Genomic DNA, 17,210 nt, shown 5'->3' on the forward strand with positions numbered 1-17,210 from the left:
GGCGCGTGCGGCCGTGTGTGCAGCGCAGAGCTCCGCGTCGTCCGTCAGGTTGAACCGGGCGATGTCCCTCCCGCGGAGGACTGTGCCGTGCGCGCCCGTGGACCCGACAGCGACGACGTCCGCCCGGAAGGTCGCGCCGGGCTCGTACGCGAGCTGCGCCACCGCGGAAGCCACCGAGGACTCGTCCGACGCCCATCCCACACTCACGTGCGCGCGGAACTGATCGAAGACGTTTGGGCTACCGAACCGGCGGACGTCGGCAATCTTCTCGGAGCGCGCCGGCTCGGGCAACGCATAGACCCACTCCGGCACGCTCTGGTTGGGCGCGGCGAGGCGGTGCGTCGCGTTGACCACGGCGTCCGAGGCGACGCGCGCGCAGGGTGCGCTGACGTTGAGCATCGCGAATTTTCCCGCGGCGTAGGCTCGGCCGAGCGTGACGCGGCAGCGCTGAGTCGCCAGCTGCACGACGGCGGAGCGGAGGGCGCTGACCAGCGCGTCGCTGCGACACTGCCACTCGGTAAGGTATAGAGTGATGTGTGGAGTATGCTTGGTCCCAAAGTCGATCTCGTTGTTCAGCAGCCGCAGCTTCTGATTGACCGCGAGCGCCGCGGCCTTGGCGGCGCCGAGCAGAGGCAGGTGCACGTCCGCTGTGAAGGGAGCGCAGAGGCCGAGCGATAGCGCCGCGAGGAGCGCCATATGCGCTTGCACAGACTAGCTTGCACAGCTGTGGCGCGCAGAACGAATTTGGAGAGGGGACGCGCCCGCAGGGAAGGTAGTGCTCCGACTCGAGCGCTGCCGTACGCCCCCCCCTCGGAGACCGGTGTTACCAGGTACCCCATGTATCGGAGTTATGGCACACTTAAGAGCTGTGAACGTGAAGAGAGTGGTACCAGAACTGCGGGTCGTTGCGGCACGCATGGGGGGCCTCCCGGACGTATGATCCTAGCCCAATACGTCCCACGGAGCACATTTCGATTTTTGACAGAATTAAATGCACTGCCCCCGCACGGTACTAATAGTCGTAGTTTTGGCACCGCTGCCCTTCACCGCACCACACCGCCGCTTGACAGCCCGGGATTAGCCTAGCAGCGAGTGGGCATCGCCTGCCGGTCGGCTGGGCACGAGCCAAGCACTTGGGCGGCCGTCAGGTGCTTGGCGGGTGCGGCTGGGAGCGGCTTTGGAATCAGGACCCCTCAGAATGGGGTCTACGAAGAGGGGGTGGCTTTGGTTGGTCACGATCGGGACGGATGACACGTCTGATGCAGACATGCGGTCACCTCGATTCCTGTTTGTTGAATGCTGATCCCCTCTTCAATGCCAGTGCAGGAGTGATAACCCATCGAGGTGGGAGCCGCCTGCGGCATACTGAATCCTCCACCAGTGGCGCAAGCCCGCTCGTCCCGACGCTCGAGCGACCGACCGGGTGTTCGGCAGGCGGTCCGAACACGGTCGGAAAAAAAGGTCTGACGAGAACATGATCCGACCGCGTTCGACCACGTGTTCGAGTCCTACTCCGACCCTGTTCCGACCGTGATCCGACTGTTTTCCCCCGTAACTTTCTTTCGAGTGCTGTCGGTCCGTGATCTTTTTTCTTGCGCTGCGACACAATGCTCGCAAAGGTGGTCGGCGGCGGTTTTTGGCCTCGCGCCGCGCGTTTGCCCACGCGTGCGCTCGCCGGCGCGCCCGGCGCGCTGCCGCACGCGTCGCGGCTACCGGTGCCCTCGCTGCTCCCGGCGGCCGCCGGCGCCCTCTTGCGGCAGCCCGCGCGCGGGCTTCTCTGCCTCAACACCCGGCTTGGGCGGGGGCGGGCGCACCGGTGGGCGATGCTGCGGAACCTCGTCAAGTCCCTCATCGAGCACGAGCGGATCAAGACGACGCACGCGCGCGCGCGCGAGCTGCGGCGAGTCGCCGATCGCGTGATCAACTTTGGCAAGCAGGGCACGGCGCACGCGCGGGTGCAGGCGGGCAAGTATGTCTCCACCCGGCCGGAGCTGGTCAAGCTCTTCACGATCCTCGCGGAGCGATACAAGGACCGGCCCGGCGGCTACACGCGCGTGCTCAAGACGTACCCCCGCATCGGCGACTCCTCGCCGATGTCCTTTGTGGAGCTCGTGGACAGGCCCCTGCACACGCTGCGGACTCCTCCCACGCTGGCCGAGCAGCCGCAGTCGGCGTACCCCGGCCGAGGCGGGCGCAAATGGCGCGCGCACAAGCGCGACATGCGCAGCGAGTGGCACAAGCAGGGGACACCGCGCAACACAGTCGACGCGCGTCGATATGGCTACGAGCCCGGCGCCGACCCGTCTTGACGCAATTAGTCTGATAGATCATAACCATGTCGGCCTTGCAAGCCAGGACGTGTGCTATTGCTCCCACCCCCGCTTCTGTCTTTTCCTCTTGTGCATTCGCTCATTCGCTTGCGAAAATATTGAGATCAGGCCGCTCGATCAGGCCGCGCCGCTCCATGTGTCAGAACCCCGAGGTCAACCCCGCCCCCCCTATGCGCGCCCCGCGCAGGCGCACAGTCCAGTGAGCCGGAACGCGCTCGAGAGAAATCAGAAAAAAGCGAGACCGCAGGTACTCGCCCCCCGTGCAGCCCCCCGGAGACAAGACAGGGCACGAAAGACGAGCGCCTCACCTCCTCCGCCCCGCCTAGCTCCGACTGCCTCCAGAGAGAGAGCGCACACACGCAGAAAGCCGAGCCCTTGGAGTTGGACCGAGAGGCGACGGGGGCCTGCGTGTGGCGTGCGCGACCGCAGGGGGCACTCACTCTCGCTCCGCTCTCTCTCTGGTGGACTGGTGCAATCGCATGGGAGACCAGACGCGTACAGACCACGGTACCTACGTATTATTGCTCCTCCACCTTCCTCTCCACTTACCGTGGATCATGCACCCGCAATATACACACATGCACGTACGCAGCAGCGCCTCCAGCACCTAGTCTGTCTGTCCGCTCGAGATGGCGCACACGATCACGTACGCAACAACGCCTCCAGTGCCGTCCGGATGGCAGCGACCCACTCCGTCCGCTGGTCCTCGCCCTCGGCCTCGAGATCGAGCCGCCTATGAGCAATGTGGGCTTAGCGCGCCAGGGGAGCGCCCTCGGTATCGCTCGGGCGAGCGAGCACCGCTGCAGCAGCCCCAGCGAGGTGAGGCCATGCTGCGTGCCCCTCGGGAGCAGCCTGATACCAAAGCGGTTTGAGCCGCTCCTTGGCGGGCAAGCCTCGACCGAGGCGACGCCAGCTAGTGGCAGCCGGCCGGCGGGCGAGTCGCCCGCACCAAAGGCAGCGGCGCTTCCCCACCAGCGCATCTCGTGCGGCGTCAGCTCAAAGTAGCGCCGTCGCCACGACTGGTCGACCTCGCCCAGCTTGTGGAGCCAGCCGCTCAGCGGGCCGGTGCGGGCACCACTGCCAGACCTGGCCTTGGAGCTCGAACGCGAGGCAGGCGGCTCGGCTGGCGGGGCGGCCGGCAGGTCGGTGGCGGCCTCCACGGCGAGCACCTTGCGCGCTCGCAAGAGCAAGCTCGGGCTCGTCCTCGCGACTGAGCTGTCCACACGAGCGCGCAGGCTGCGCGGTTGTTCTTGAGCACGGCCGAGATGGTGCCGGTCGGAGAGATGTCGTGAGCAATCAGCCTAGCATGGAAAGGTGGAGCGCTCAGTGCGCGACGCGAGCCGAGAAGCGGCAGGGGCGCGGCGCGCTTCTTCTCGACGTGAGCAACGAAGGTGGGAATCGCGCTCACAAGCTCAGCCTGCAGTTGAGCATAGCCCGACGCGAGCGCCTTGATGAGCCGGTACGCGGCGCGCAGCACGGCACGCGGCTGGAGCTCGTCAGGCTTCTCCTCGTCGGCGATGGGCAGCTGCAGCAGCTGGAGCGCGAGATTGTGCGCGCCGAGATTACGAAGTAGAACCTGAAGATCGAGGTTGTAGCCAGACGACCGGCAGAGCAGCATCACCCAGACCTGCGCGAGGACGTGGGACCGGGGCCTCAACTGGCGTGCTTGGTCAAACGGCGAGTGAGCGCGGCTGCTGCGCTTGTTGGTGATGCGAGTCGCGAGGTGCAGTATATCGTTGCGGTCGCGGGTGCTAAATGGCGCCCCTCACCTCGCCAGATCCGCCTGGCTCGAGCTCCGGTGCCACGACTCCCGTGCAGGTCAGCGGCCGATTGAGGGTCAGCGTGGGCCCCGTCGAGCCGGCGCTGGCGCCGGAGGTCGAAGCGCCCCCAGCCTCATGCACGCGGTACATGCTCCCCTCGAGCTGCAGCTGATCGCCAGCCTGCAGCGGCCGCGTGTGCTGCAGGTCGGTCAGTGTGATCGTCGATGAGCCGAACGCGCCACGAGCCTTGCCGACCAGTATGAGGTAGATGCCCTCGGTGTGATCCGAGGAGGTGCGCGTGGCGCGGGTGTTTGCGGAGCGTCCGATGCCCGAGCGCGCGGTGCGCCCGGAGCGCGACCCGCCAGCGCCAGAGTACTGGGAGCGTTCGTCCTGGGAGGCGTCGTCCACCTCCTCTGCGCAGTAGGCGACGAGCTGGCCGAGCAGCGTCGCGGCCCGGTAGAGCTCGTCGTGGTAGAGCTGACGGCGCGACGCGAGGAGTGAGAGCTCGCGCAGCAGCTCCTCGAAGGTCCCATACAGCCGCACCATCTCCGGCTTGCAAAGGAGCTGCACTCGTCGCAGAGCGTCAGAGACGACGCGACGCTGGTCAAATTGGCGTACGAGCAGCGCCAGCGCCGCCGAGACGAGGCGCTTGTGCTTGTAGAAGGTGAGATCCAGCAAGATAGAGACAAAGTCGCCGCCGCCGTCGAACGAAAGCACGCTCCAGAGGCGGTCAAAGGCGGCGCGCCGCTCGCGCTCCAGGACTGTCTGCCGCCGTGTCGCAGCACGGCCTTTTTTGCGGTCTGGTGAGGCAGGCAGCGAGAGCGGCGCTGATCCCTCGAGCTGCTCCTCCAGCCGTTGATAGCCTGACCGACCAAGCTCCGTGATCTCATCCTCGCCCTTCGACCACCGGACGGAGGATGTCCTCAGCGAGGTAATCTGCTCGGGCTCGGCGGCCCAGTCACCCGCGTCCCACTCGATCCGGTATCGAGCCAGCAGCTGCGAGAGGCGCAGGTCCAGCCGCACCTCGCAGAGAGTCGTCAGCACCTCCAGCAGCGTGATCTTGCACTCCATGATGACGAGCGTATCGAGTGAGACGGTGCGGCGAGCCTCGTATCGCGCGCTGCGAGTGTCGTCAGCCGAGTCATCGACCACGTCCTGGCGTCCGTCGAGAAGTGAGAGCAGGTTGGGAAGAATCTGCGCCACCTCGGCAGAGCGGTAGAAGCCGGCGGCCAAGAGCTCTTTGAGCAGCAGGAGCAGCTGGAGCACCATTCGGTTCTCGGCAATCTGCCGCGCGTCTTGCCGGAAGAAGCGAGAGACAAACGAGAGCAAGATTTCCTGAGACGGGCCGGGGGAGGGGGGGTGCACTTCTGACACTTCGCGCGCGATTGCGGAGAGGGGAGAAGGGCACGGAGTGGGCGGGCGGGCGTGCATGCGCCTTGAGCCCTTCGAAACGGTTCCAGTTGATCGGCAGCACCGTGGTGAGCCGCGAGGATAGTGCGCCCGACGCAGCTGCTGTCGGCACGTTGTCCCAGATACGAACCGTCTTGGCGCGTGCCATCAGCGCGTGTGGCTCAACATCGACGTAGAGCGTGCGCACAACGGCGACGGCTTGGCAGCAGACGCCGAGATGCCGTCGCTGCAGCTCCTTGTCGGTGATGAGCGCGAGCACGAGCTGGTACCTACGGCGCGAGGCGTGTGCTGGTGGTAGGGCTGAATTGCTACTTGGCGAGGAGAATGGCATGCGCACGGCAGCCGCTCGCGGAGAAGTGGAGCGTTTCTCAGGTTGCGCCCTTCTGCAAGCGCAGCGAAGAGCTCAAGTGACTTCTCGAGGTAGGCGGCCGCTTCCTCGCCCTCGGCTGCGAGCCAAGCGCTGAGCTCCATCGGGCCGCAAGTCAGCCCTGGGAAGTAGTGCCCATTGCCGGAGACGAGCACCGGGCCGCCGCTGCTAGGTGGAGGTGAGAGGCTGGGCAAGAGCTCGGGAGCGCCCTGCAGCAACAGCCGCGCCACACGCCACTGGTTGCGTCGGATTGCAACACCGCGGCACTGGCACAGCACCGTCAGGAAGGAGAGGAATTTGGCCTCGCGGCCGGTGGAGCGCAGCAGCTCGACAAACTTGAGGACGTGCGAGTCCTCCACGCGCAGCAGCTGCGCCTCGTTGTCGAGGAAAACCTCGGTGAGAGCGCCCGCAGCGCGGATGCCCAGCCCAAGCATGCTCTGAAGCTGCGGCACAAAACGCAGCCCGTGATGCTTGTTGGCGGCATGGTCACGCAGGGCATGCCGCGCGAGGATCATGCACAGCTTACCAGCACGTCCGAGCGGCGAGCGGTTGGTCGCCGCAGAGCTGAGCTGCTCCGCCGAGAACGGCGGCCTCAGCAGCGCGCCAGCCGCTAGGAGAGCGAGGCCGAGCACGCCCAGCTCTCGTAGCAGAAGCTGCCGGTGCGCGTGCGGCAGTCCCTCGCGTGTGAGCGGGTTCGGGTTGTCGGAGCGCGTGGCAAAGACGATGAGGTTGGTCAGCGCGGCCAGCAGCGGCGCAAAGTCGACCTTCTCGCGCGGCGGAGGCGGCACGCGCTGCAACTCGCCGACAAAACTGACGAGGGGCATGCGCCACGCTATGACTCTTGCCACGTCGTCGCTATGGGTGGCATCGACGAGCTGGAGCGCAAAGACGTCCTCGTAGTTCGAGCCCAGCGTGGCCGTCAGAACCCCTTGCTCGCCACAACCACTGGCACCGGCGCCCGTCCCGCTGACAGCCATCTCGTCTCGCGCGAGCGCCTCCAGCGGCGATTCATCGCCTTTCGTCGATTGCCTCGCGCGCCGCTTGAGGTTTCCACTCGAGGCGGCACCGGGGCTGTCGAGCGGGGCCAAGGACTCGACGGAGGGGCTTTGCGGTGGAGCGGCTGCGCTGCGGCGTGGCGAGGCGATGCTCTCCTCTGCCTCGTCGTTGTCACCGGATCCAAAGACGGCATCGGCAATGCGGGCGACGGGCGGTACGTGGTGCAACCACCGCCCGGTGGCGCGGTGCCGCAGCCTGAAGAAGGCGTCCATTCGCACGGTCTGCTCGCGCTGCCTGTATTGAGGCACCAACTCCCACAGGGAGGCGTCCACTCCGTCGATGAGCGGCGGCTCTTCCAGCGCCTCCAGCACCACGGCGAGCGCCCGCCAGCCGTTGGCCACGGCACCATCATCGCCGGGGTGAGAGCTTGGTGCAAAAGGCTCCTCCGACACGGCGAGCGCGCGCCGCGACGGCGTGTGCACGAGCCGCACGGCGCCCGCCCAGGCGCAGGGGCTGCCGTCGCGCACGTCTTCTTTGTGCAGCTCCCACATGGTTGCGCATGAGGCGGCTACGTGCGCCTCCTCGGGGACGACGGTTGGCGACAGCCCGAGTAGCGCGGCCGACATCTCGCACCCCAGGTACCCCTCCGCCTCCTTGTGGCTCAGGCGGACGACCGAGCCGCCAAACAGAGGGAGCGCAACGCCGGCCACCGCCGGCACATGCTGGCGATACCGCTCGATCTTGAGCGACGTGGGGTCGCCCGCGGCGCAGAGCTCGCGCCGGCCATCGGGAAGCCTTCCCAGCCGCTCGACTCGCAGCCTGAGGCCCGTGGAGACGTGCTCCAGAAGGAGCGGGTCGCCGAGCTGCACGCGCTGCCCCTCTGTGTGGATGCGGAGCCGTGGCGTGATGCGAAGCCACGCGGCCTCACCCGGCTCCGCCTCGAGCGTCACGCGGCGCGCATCCTTGGAGACGTGTGCCGAGCGCCGCGTGACGGCCAGCAGCGCGCCGCTGTACGCATTGCGCAGCTGGATGACCTGCCCGTACCTCACCTCGCGGCCGGCAGTCCGCTCGAAGGCGGCGGCATTCGCCTCGCGCTCCCTCTCTCGGTCTTCGAAGAGGCGTCTGTGCGCAGGGTCGGCGGCCAGCTCGAGCGCCGACCGGCCGACCGACTCGACCAGCGCCCGGATCTGCTTGGCAGCAGCGTAGTTGTGCTGCTGGCGCACCTCAAAGACGCATTCGCTCGCAAAGCGCGCAGAGGGCGCGGCGCCCTCGCAAGCGCCCATCTGCTCACTCCCCGGGCCGGCGACGCCGAGCAGCGCGCCTTCGCCCTCGCCCTCGCTGAGGTAGATGCGGTCGCCGACGTGCAGCGTGGCCATCGGCCCGCGTTGCCAATTTTTTCGATCTGGCAGTCCACACTGGAACCATCGGCGGGCGGATGGGGACGTTGGCTCCGCTGATTTCTGTGTTTAGTGCCACGCGCCAGTCTTCTGATAAATGCAGTATGGAAGATACAAAGAGAGGGAGGAGCAACGAGCGCCCTGGCGTGAGCCGAAGACACTCCCTCCGTAGACACTGATCACACACGGGTGGGACAGGGTGGGTCACAACAACGAGGCACAAGAGCGTGCACGACAGAGCGACGGCGCAGCGTACCGCCGTCCAGCTAAAAAGCGGCGGCCGACGGTTGCTGCGCAAAGTGATCAGTTCTAAAATAGGTGCCGGGGCCCAACGGATAGCTGAATCCGGGGCACCCTCCGCTCGAATCCCTGGCCGGGGGTTCGAGGTGGCCCCCACCCTGGGGCCTCCCATCAAAGGGACTGCGGCAGAAGACGCCCAATCTTGCACAAGTGCAAGAACCATACGTCTTCTGATAAATGCAGTATGGAAGATACAAAGAGACGGAGGAGCAACGAGCGCCCTGGCGTGAGCCGAAGACACTCCCAACTGCGCTCCGTCACCGGTGTCGCGGTCTCCCCCACTGAGGACGATCTGCGGGGGGGAGTCGCGCCGCCGGCATGTATCTGTGCAACTGTGTTTTTGCCTTGTCCCGTTTGATGGAGCAAAGTCACGGGCCGCCCGCGCTTGAAGGCGGTCGCGCCAGGCGCGGGCGGCACTAGTTGCCGGCGATCCGCTTGGGCAGCGCCCACGCTTGCCTCTGGCTAGGTCTCCATAGGTCGCGCGGCCCGAATGCTCGAATTGAACGTCTCGCAAGCTGGCGTCGCTCGCGTAGCTGTGGCAGGGCGATCCTCCCTCCGAATGAGGGAGATCTCTAGCCTCCTAACGAGGTTGCCCTCCGGCTGGCTGTTGCCGACAGCAGTTAACACCTCCGCAAAAAGTTGCGTCGGTCGCGCCACAGGTAGAGACGTTGAGCTCGACAAAGTTTTGGTAGTTGTTTCGGGCCATCAGTCCGACAGGAGAGGGCCAGCGGTCGCCTCCTCGAGCTGCCCATGCCTTCGCCGGTTTGGAGTATCGTCGCCGCCACCACCATGTGCGCCCAGGAAAAGGAGGGCTCCCCACTGAGGACGGTCTGCGGGGGGAGCCGAGTCGCACGGAACGACCTCCTGATGGGATCGCCCCTCCTCGCTGAGGACAATCTGCGGGAGGAAGGGCCCCGCGCGCCACGGTGGTCCCGCCCACATACTCGGCGCGAGTCTCAACCTCCGCAGAGTAGTTCTGAAAAGAGTTGGTCCTCAGGCAGGCCGGGAAACTCGAGCGGGTAGTCTTCAGCATGCTGAGCACATGCCGAGCGAGCAGGGCGGGATGCCCATCGCTCGCTCGCGGAGTGATGTGACCAGCGGCGGCGGCGAGCGATGCAGCCCCCACGACGGCGCTCCCCATGGGATCGACGCGCGCTGCCGCCGTGAAGACGGGCCCCAAGCAGCGGGTCATGTCAGACAGGGCTGCGAACGGGACGTCGGCCGTAGGGTCGCAAAGAGCCCCGACTGCCGCGTACTGCAAGAAGTCGACGGCCTTTGCTTCTGCAGATGGCGCTGGTCCCAAGGGTACGATCGCCTCAGTGTACCCCAAATCGCCCCACTGCAGATAGAGCTCGGGCACCGGGATTTGGCGGGAGTGCAGAGCCTGGATGCACACCGTACGGAACGCATCCTCATCCACGTGCACCGTGCTGAAAACGCCGAGGTCAAGGCACCGAGGATGCGGCGCCAGGCCGCGGCCAATACGGCCAGCCGCAAGACGCTGAGCCTGTCAAAGTGGGTGGCCACAGCGGGCTCGGGCTCACTGAAGGGGAGCAGCGCACTGATGGCGACCCACTGCGGAATCTGGACCCACGACGGTTGCATCCCCGGAGGAGGAGGGGGCAGATTGAGGAAGGCCGGATTGCCCACCACAGACCACGGAATGAAGCGCAGGGTAGAGCCTACCACTGTTGAGTCGACGGGTATCACCAGTGGCTTTGCGGGATCGGGGTGCTGCTCGGCCGGAATGCTGAGCTCGGCGGCAGTGAGGTCTGGCATCGCAGCGCCGGTCGTCTCGTCGAGGGCTACCTCTCGACTCTACTCCCGTGTCACAACAACGAGGCACGAGAGCGTGCACGACAGAGCGACGGCGCAGCGTAGCTACCGCCGTCCAGCTAAAAAGCGGCGGCCGACGGTTGCTGCGCAAAGTGATCAGTTCTAAAATAGGTGCCGGGGCCCAACGGATAGCTGAATCCGGGGCACCCTCCGCTCGAATCCCTGGCCGGGGGTTCGAGGTGGCCCCCACCCTGGGGCCTCCCATCAAAGGGACTGCGGCAGAAGACGCCCAATCTTGCACAAGTGCAAGAACCATACGTCCCGTGCCTTGGCAAGCAAAGCTAGTGTAGTGTTGTGCGACGAGAAAACGTGCGCAAAAGAAAGAAAAACCCCGGCAAATTCTTTTGCGCGGCGGCGGCCTCGCACGCGCCCTCGAACCGCTTTTGGCTCCCGCTGGGCAAAGCGAGGCACCCATGTCTGCTCCGCCGCCGCCGCTGCCTCCGCTCGCGCCGCCCTCCTCCTCGGCCAGCGTCGCGCCGGCGCTCAAGGCGGCCAACTACCTCCTGCTGTTCGTCCTGATCCTGTGCCTGACTTCGGCGATCGACCTGGACGTGCTGCGCAGGGACTGGCGCCGGATCCCGCGAGGCGTGCTGTGCGCGATGCTCTGCCAGTTTGTCCTCCTCCCGCTGCTCGGCTTCTGCTCGGTGCTGGCCTTCCGTTCGAGGCTCGAGACGGTGGAGGGGACCATGCTGCTCGTCATCACCTCCTCGCCGGGGGGCTCGTACAGCAACTGGTGGTGCAGCCTCTTCAACGCCGACCTGCCGCTCTCCATCGCCTCGACCGCCGCCTCGACCCTGGCGGCCGCCGCCGTGCTGCCGCTCAACCTCGCAATCTACCTCTCCTTGACCTACGGTGGCTCGCTGCTGGGCGAGCTGCCGTGGGCGCAGCTCCTCACCTCGGTCGCCATAATCGTGAGCGGCGTCTGCGCCGGCCTGCTCGCCTCGCTCTGGATCTCGCGCAAGCGGTGCGAGCGCGCCCCAAAGCTGCGCGAGCGGCTCAGCCTGCTCGGCAACGCGTGCGGGCTCGCGCTCATCATCATCGGCATCAACTTCTCCTCGTCGAGCAGCGCGCCGCCCTGGAGCCGGCCCGGCGCCGTCTACGCCTCCCTCGCGCTGCCCGCCCTCCTCGCCGTGCCCCTCTCCGCCGCCGTCGCCTCCCTCCCCGCGGCGGGGCTGGTGCCGCCCGAGCGAGTCGCCGTCGTCGTCGAGTGCCTCTTCCAAAACATCGGCGCCGAGCCGCCCAGCCCTCCCCCCAACCGCCCCGCCCACCATTTGCCAACCCCCCCCACCACCCCCCCACCCCCCCCCCCCACCCCCCTCCGGCGGCTCTCGCCTCGGCCCAGCCCCCCGCCGGCTCTCGGCTTCACAGGCGTCGCATCCGCCCTCGCCATCTCCGCCTACCGCGAGCCAGAGGCGGGCCGCGCCGCAGCGATGCCGGCGCGCGGCCTCCCGCAACCCGCACCCCTGCCCGCCCCTCGGCCGCCCCCGACTGTTCCGCGCGGCGGCAGGTGATCTACGGCTTCATGCAGTCGATGATCGTCCTCCCCGTCCTGCTCGTCTCGTGGAAGGCGGGCTGGACGCACGCGCCCCCCTCGGCGCCCCTGCTCCGCGTCCTCCTCGAGTCGTGGCAGCCAACCTACCTCGACATGCAGCAGGAGCAGCAGCAGCAGCAGACCGACAGCAAGCCACAGACCGCCACCGAACTGTCGTCCACCGGCAGCGTCGGCGCCGTCTCGCCGGCGCAGGCAGCCGGGGCAGCTTGCGGTGCCAGCGGCCAAAGAGGCACCGACACCGACGAGGGCGGCGCCGGGAGCAGCCCGGCTTGCGAGCCGGATCTGCGGCCCGGCGGCTTGCGGTGAGGAGCTCAGAGAGATGGTGGGGGTGGACGCCTGCATATGTGAGTTGCGAGTCGATGCACGTGTGGAGAGAGAGGAAGGAGATGTACAGGAGAGCCCGTAGCCATGTGGGGACATGCACATTGCGCTTATTTGTACGTGCGCGCTGAGTACTCGAGGGATTCCTCTCTTTACTAGAATTGTTCGAGCTCTTGCGTTAGAGTGTGGAGTAGTTCGGGAGAGGGAGCACTTGGATCTCACACTTTTGGACTCGGTCGCCTAAAGTATACAAAATGCGCCTGCGCGCTGCGGGCGGGCGGACCACCCTCACAGTACACACAGATCTCACAGATCACTTGGAGTGCGGTCATTAACCTCACATCCAGCAGGTGTATTCTTTTTTTGCGTGGGCGGCACTCATGACGGGGTAGGTAGGGTAGGTCTGGGCCCTCCCGTCGGGTTTTTCCCTCTCTTCACGCCGGAATTTTCACAGCAGAAAAAGAAAATTTCCGGACAAATCACGATGTCAAACGTCCCCAAATGGGTGATCTGATGCTTGTAGGGCCTGAGAGTGGCCTGCCATGTCACAGGAAGGACTGTGGTTGCAGGAGAGTACCACCATCCATCACTTTAAGTTGGTATAGTACCCCACCTTCACCCATCCTGTGATTTCTTTTTTAGTTTCCCATAAGTAGGGTAGGTAGGTAGGTAGGTAGGTAGGGGCACCGCAGGGGCCGGCCAGGTTTTTGCAGAATTTCATCATGAGTGCCGCCCAAGCAAGAAGTACATAGGGCTCCAGGCCCCAAATGACGTGTGAGTGTTAGAGTTGTTTGGTATTGCTAAAAATCAAAAACGAGGGATAAAGTTAAAGAAAAGAAAGAAAGAAAACACAGAAGCCAAGGGAGGGATGGGAGGACGGCGGCACGCCGCCACCACACAGGGATTTTAAGGAGAGGGGTGTGATGCGCTAGCCGTCGCCCACCCTTGGTCGCCGCCTCTTCTTCTCGCAGTAAACGAGGGATAATAAATAAATAGAGCAGTCTTCCTCCAGGAGAGATGGGCGACAGCACGAACACAGAGGCACAGTGCGCACCCCGCCCCGCTCACAGATCTTGCATCACACAGGCGTGGACTGTGCGACTCCAAACGAGGGATGTGGGAGCACAACTCGCGCGATTTCTTCCGATCGCCCAAGCCCGCCTCGCTGCTTTTCAGGCAGCCATCTCTCCCAGCCGCTCGACGGCATGAGGCGCCTCCTCTGTGCGGCGGCATCGCTTCTCCTGCCCGCCCTGGTATTCCTCGGCTCCGCAATGTCGAGGCTGGGCGACGGCTCGCACGCAGCTGCAAGCGGCCGCTCGGCACACGAGCACGCGACTGTGCGCTTTGGTGGCAGCTTTGAGGGCTCTCCACGCAGCACCGAGCAGCTGGCGCCGCCTCGAGCTGCGCCCTCGGCCGCACCGCCGGTGCGCGCAGGAGCGCCGGCCGCCAGCGCCACCAACGCCAACTTTCTCAAGCCAGGCGGCGGCTCGAAGCTGCTGTTCAACGAGGCGGCGCGGCAGCAGCTGGCGCCGTATGCAGGTGCCGCCGGCACCACCGTCCACTTCACGTTCGGCTCCTCCGTCATGGTCGACTTTGTGCAGAACTGGCTCCACTTTGCGCGCCGAGCCGCGCTCAAGCCGCTGCTCGTGGGCGCCGCGGACGCGGCTCTCCTCAGCTTTTGCAACAACAAGTCGGTGCCGGCCGCCGCCATCTCCCCCGACCTGGACGTCTGGACATACGAGCGGAAGCCCGCGCAGGAGGGCGTGTACCAGATCAAGACGCAGTGGGCTTACTTTCGCCACCACGACTCGGACTTTCTCGAGATGGGCCTCGTCAAGGTTGCCTTCTTGTGGGAGCTGCTGGTCGCTGGCCTGAACGTGCTCATCTCCGACTTGGACGTCGTGTGGCTCAACGGGCACTGGGCGCGCTGGATGGCCTACGGCGGCGCCGAGCCTCCTCTTCCCGAGGCGTCGCTGCTGGCCGCCGCAGACATCCTCGTCTCGACCGACGAGCTCAACGCCGAGGCGGACCTGGCGGGCCGGCGGCCGAGCCACGGCTCCGACCTCAACACGGGCGTCGTCTTCCTTCGCTGCACGCAGGGCTCAAAGGCGATGGTGCAGGCGTGGCGGCAGGCGATGCTGGGCAGGAAGGGAGACAAGCACCTCAATGAGAATGTCAACGACCAGTCGCTCTTCCAAGGCGTCGTCCGTGGCGCGGAGCTGCGCGGCGGCGAGCTCGACGAGCTGCTGCGGCGCAGCGGTGCCGTGGACAGGCTTGGGCTCGCCGAGGCGACGTCGACGCGAAGAGTCTACCGCGCGCTGGGGGGGCCGCCGTGCTTGCCGCAGGAGCGCTGCGCGCCCTCCTCCTTCACCTTTGGCACGCTGCCGATGCGTCCCTTCAGCGGTGGCCACACCTGGTTCAACCAGAACGTGCAGGACATGGCCGGGCACGAGCAGCCTCGCAACGAGCCCATCACCGTCCACTTCACCTTCCAGTTCGGCGACACCGGCACCTACCCGCACGGCAAGCGGCAGCGAGCGCGCGAGGCCGCGCTCTGGGCCGTCGACCCGCCTGAGTACTTCACGGAGGGGGTCTTTGTCGCCCTCGACGGCCCAACCTACTCGGAGGCGGAGCAGGCGGCCGTCTACGCTCGCTTCCCGTCGTGGTCGCCGCAGAGGCACATGCACATGGACGCGCCGCAGAGGCAGGCCGTGCGCGACCTGCTCGGACTCGCCACCGCCGTCGGCGGCATCCCCGTGCTCCCCTCTCTGTGGTGCCACTGCGACCGGTATTGGGGCTTCTTGAAGAACTGCCGCTTCCCGATGGTGCCGAACATGAATTTGCCTTTCAACTGCCCCCAGGACGCGCTCTACGACCCGACTCGGTGGGCGGCCAAGGGAGTGCGCTGGTGCGCTCGAGCCCGCCCCGGGCCTCGCGGCAGAGGCACTCTCTCACACGAAAACACAACCCCGGGCCCGAAATCGCACAGAGACAGTCACGCAACACGGGGTCCCAGGGAAGGCGAGCAAAAGCACTCTCTCACCCACCACGCCGAGCGAACAGGCGCGAGCACACCTTCCTCGACAACCCCAACGTGCCTGCCCTCTTGCGAACGCAAACCGTCACCGTCACGGTCGCGGCGCCCGGCGAGGTGCCGGCGGCGGCCGCCCCCGACCAAATCTCGCTGGCGTACGGCACGCCGATGAGCGAGGTAATGGCGGCGGTGAGACAGGCGCGGCCCGGCGTTCGCGTCATTCGAATCGCCAACCACCACTTGCGCCGCCTCTGCCGCTGGCTTGGCTCGTCGCAGGCCAACGCGAACTTCAACAAGCTGGCGCGGTACATCTTGACGGAGAGCTCGAGATACTGTCCGCAGGAGGATATGGGCGGCTATGGCGGTGGCAGCTTCGATTGGCAAAATCCGTTCGTCGCGTATAACTGCACGTGGGGGTTTCACTATCCTTCGCCCTTCCCGGAAGGCAAGGCCGCATGTAGCGCGACGGGCGAGCAGCGTGAGCGCTCCTCCTCGGCCGGTGGTCTGCTCTCGTCGCTATTGCCGCCGGTGAACGCCGCCGGTGAGCCGCTGGCGGGTGCCGACGGCGTCAATGTCGCGGAGCGTCCCAACTCGACCACGTGCCCGCGCATCATGCTGTGCGACTACAACATCCTCCCAGACGGCTCGATGACGAAGCCCATCCGATGGTGCAACATTGAGGGGTACAACGGCATGAAGCAGGACCACCTGCCTGCCACGCGCGCGATGCTCGCCAAGATGCCAGATGGCCGCTGCCCTTACCCTCCCGGCGACATCCCCGGCATGCCAGGCTTCGACCGGAGAGGTCACTACATAGGTGCCTAATAGCAATCATGAAGTACATGTATGTCAAGAGAGGAGGAGAGGGTGTGTAGGTATTATAGGTTTGTTTAAAGTTACGCAAAATTCCGACACGACACAGGTTTGGCAAGATCCAAGAAAAGGTTGCAGCCTGAGAATACACAAACATTTTGTTCTCCCGCGCTCGATCGATCGCTCTTCGCTGCAAGAGCATCCGCGAAGCGCGCAGCTAGAGCCCGGGGGGTGGGCGTCGCGCGTCGCGTGGAGAAGTACGTACTTTTAGCTAAGGGGGGGAAGGGGAAGAGGGGGTATTCTCTAGGCCCCTAAACGCCCTACCCCGAAGTACACTACGACGCTCACATACGAACGAAGACGCATGAAGTCATTAGGGACGGTCGGGTCGGTCCGTGCGCAGCGCAGTTATGAGCTCGGCCGATTTCAGGTCGCTCTCGCAGTACAATGAGCCTCTGATCCGATCGCCATCGATCTATTCGTCGATCGGCTCTGGCATCTACCTCCCTCAGGGCACGCCCTTGCACGGCGGCGTCTTCGTTCTTGCAAACACCATCCTTGGCGCGGGAATGCTTGGGCTGCCTTTCGCGTTTGCTGCGTGTGGCTACCTCATGGGCACGCTCATGCTCACCGGCTTCGGAGCGTGTGCGACCGGGGCACTCGTGATGCTGTCCGAGGCGGCCGACCACGTCGGTCGGCCAGCCTCGTTCAACTCGGTCGCAGAGCTTGCCATCCCTGGCGCTGGCATCGCGTTTGATGCTGCAATCGCAATCAAATGCTTCGGCGTCGCCACGTCGTACCTCATTGTAGTGGGCGACTCGATACCAAAAGCCGCCGTTCATCTTGGTGCGAGCGGCATCCTCCTGGAGCGCCGTTTCTGGACGTTGGCCGCCCTGGCGGTCGCCGCGCCACTAGCCTACATGCCTAGGATCACGGTGAAGGCTACCTGAGAGGAGGTCCACCACGGACGAGATTGAGTGAGCCTGTGTGACCGTAGGCGCTACGTCACGTGTCGGCGGTGGCGCTGGCCTGCGTGGGTCTGATCACCGTGATGATCGTCGTCTTTGCCTTCTCCCCGAGTTCTGACTTTGACC

The 17,210-nt window shown here is 65.6% G+C and overlaps 7 protein-coding genes across 7 annotated transcripts in view; 4 read left to right on the plus strand and 3 right to left on the minus strand.

The window, feature by feature from the left end:
• Window positions 1-75: 75 nt before the first annotated feature.
• Window positions 76-696, minus strand: EMIHUDRAFT_77009 (hypothetical protein; the record flags this gene model as incomplete). Its single annotated transcript, XM_005762489.1, has 1 exon — window positions 76-696. A coding segment is annotated over one exon (621 nt), but the record flags the coding sequence as incomplete, so codon positions are not given.
• Window positions 697-1,790: 1,094 nt separating this feature from the next.
• On the plus strand, window positions 1,791-2,168 carry EMIHUDRAFT_59642 (hypothetical protein; the record flags this gene model as incomplete). The annotated part of the gene is made up of 1 exon (XM_005762490.1): window positions 1,791-2,168. A coding segment is annotated over one exon (378 nt), but the record flags the coding sequence as incomplete, so codon positions are not given.
• Window positions 2,169-2,972: 804 nt separating this feature from the next.
• On the minus strand, window positions 2,973-8,239 carry EMIHUDRAFT_248526 (hypothetical protein; the record flags this gene model as incomplete). Its single annotated transcript, XM_005762491.1, has 6 exons — window positions 2,973-3,063; window positions 3,129-3,484; window positions 3,556-3,957; window positions 4,100-5,425; window positions 5,499-5,769; window positions 5,838-8,239. 6 exons carry the CDS (start codon window positions 8,237-8,239, stop codon window positions 2,973-2,975), a joined length of 4,848 nt encoding a protein of 1,615 aa, XP_005762548.1.
• Window positions 8,240-9,265: 1,026 nt separating this feature from the next.
• EMIHUDRAFT_248527 (hypothetical protein) lies at window positions 9,266-10,339 on the minus strand (the record flags this gene model as incomplete). The annotated part of the gene is made up of 3 exons (XM_005762492.1): window positions 9,266-9,424; window positions 9,501-9,971; window positions 10,046-10,339. The coding sequence occupies 3 exons, from the start codon at window positions 10,337-10,339 to the stop codon at window positions 9,266-9,268; spliced, it is 924 nt and encodes a 307-aa protein (XP_005762549.1).
• A 470-nt stretch (window positions 10,340-10,809) lies between these two features.
• On the plus strand, window positions 10,810-12,254 carry EMIHUDRAFT_120638 (hypothetical protein; the record flags this gene model as incomplete). The annotated part of the gene is made up of 2 exons (XM_005762493.1): window positions 10,810-11,571; window positions 11,904-12,254. 2 exons carry the CDS (start codon window positions 10,810-10,812, stop codon window positions 12,252-12,254), a joined length of 1,113 nt encoding a protein of 370 aa, XP_005762550.1.
• A 1,286-nt stretch (window positions 12,255-13,540) lies between these two features.
• Window positions 13,541-16,128, plus strand: EMIHUDRAFT_248529 (hypothetical protein; the record flags this gene model as incomplete). Its single annotated transcript, XM_005762494.1, has 3 exons — window positions 13,541-15,177; window positions 15,333-15,363; window positions 15,502-16,128. The coding sequence occupies 3 exons, from the start codon at window positions 13,541-13,543 to the stop codon at window positions 16,126-16,128; spliced, it is 2,295 nt and encodes a 764-aa protein (XP_005762551.1).
• Window positions 16,129-16,526: 398 nt separating this feature from the next.
• ACPT25 (aromatic amino acid permease/ amino acid polyamine transporter II) overlaps window positions 16,527-17,210 on the plus strand; it is a gene marked incomplete at both ends in the record, with an annotated part of 1,449 nt that continues 765 nt past the window's right edge. The window contains 2 exons of the mRNA XM_005762495.1: window positions 16,527-17,051; window positions 17,114-17,176. Of these exons, the coding sequence (XP_005762552.1) occupies window positions 16,527-17,051; window positions 17,114-17,176 (588 nt within the window). The remainder of the gene's footprint in view (window positions 17,052-17,113; window positions 17,177-17,210) is intronic.

This window comes from Emiliania huxleyi (genome assembly GCF_000372725.1).
Source record: "Emiliania huxleyi CCMP1516 unplaced genomic scaffold EMIHUscaffold_676, whole genome shotgun sequence".
In the NCBI taxonomy this organism is placed as follows: Eukaryota; Haptophyta; order Isochrysidales; family Noelaerhabdaceae; genus Emiliania; species Emiliania huxleyi.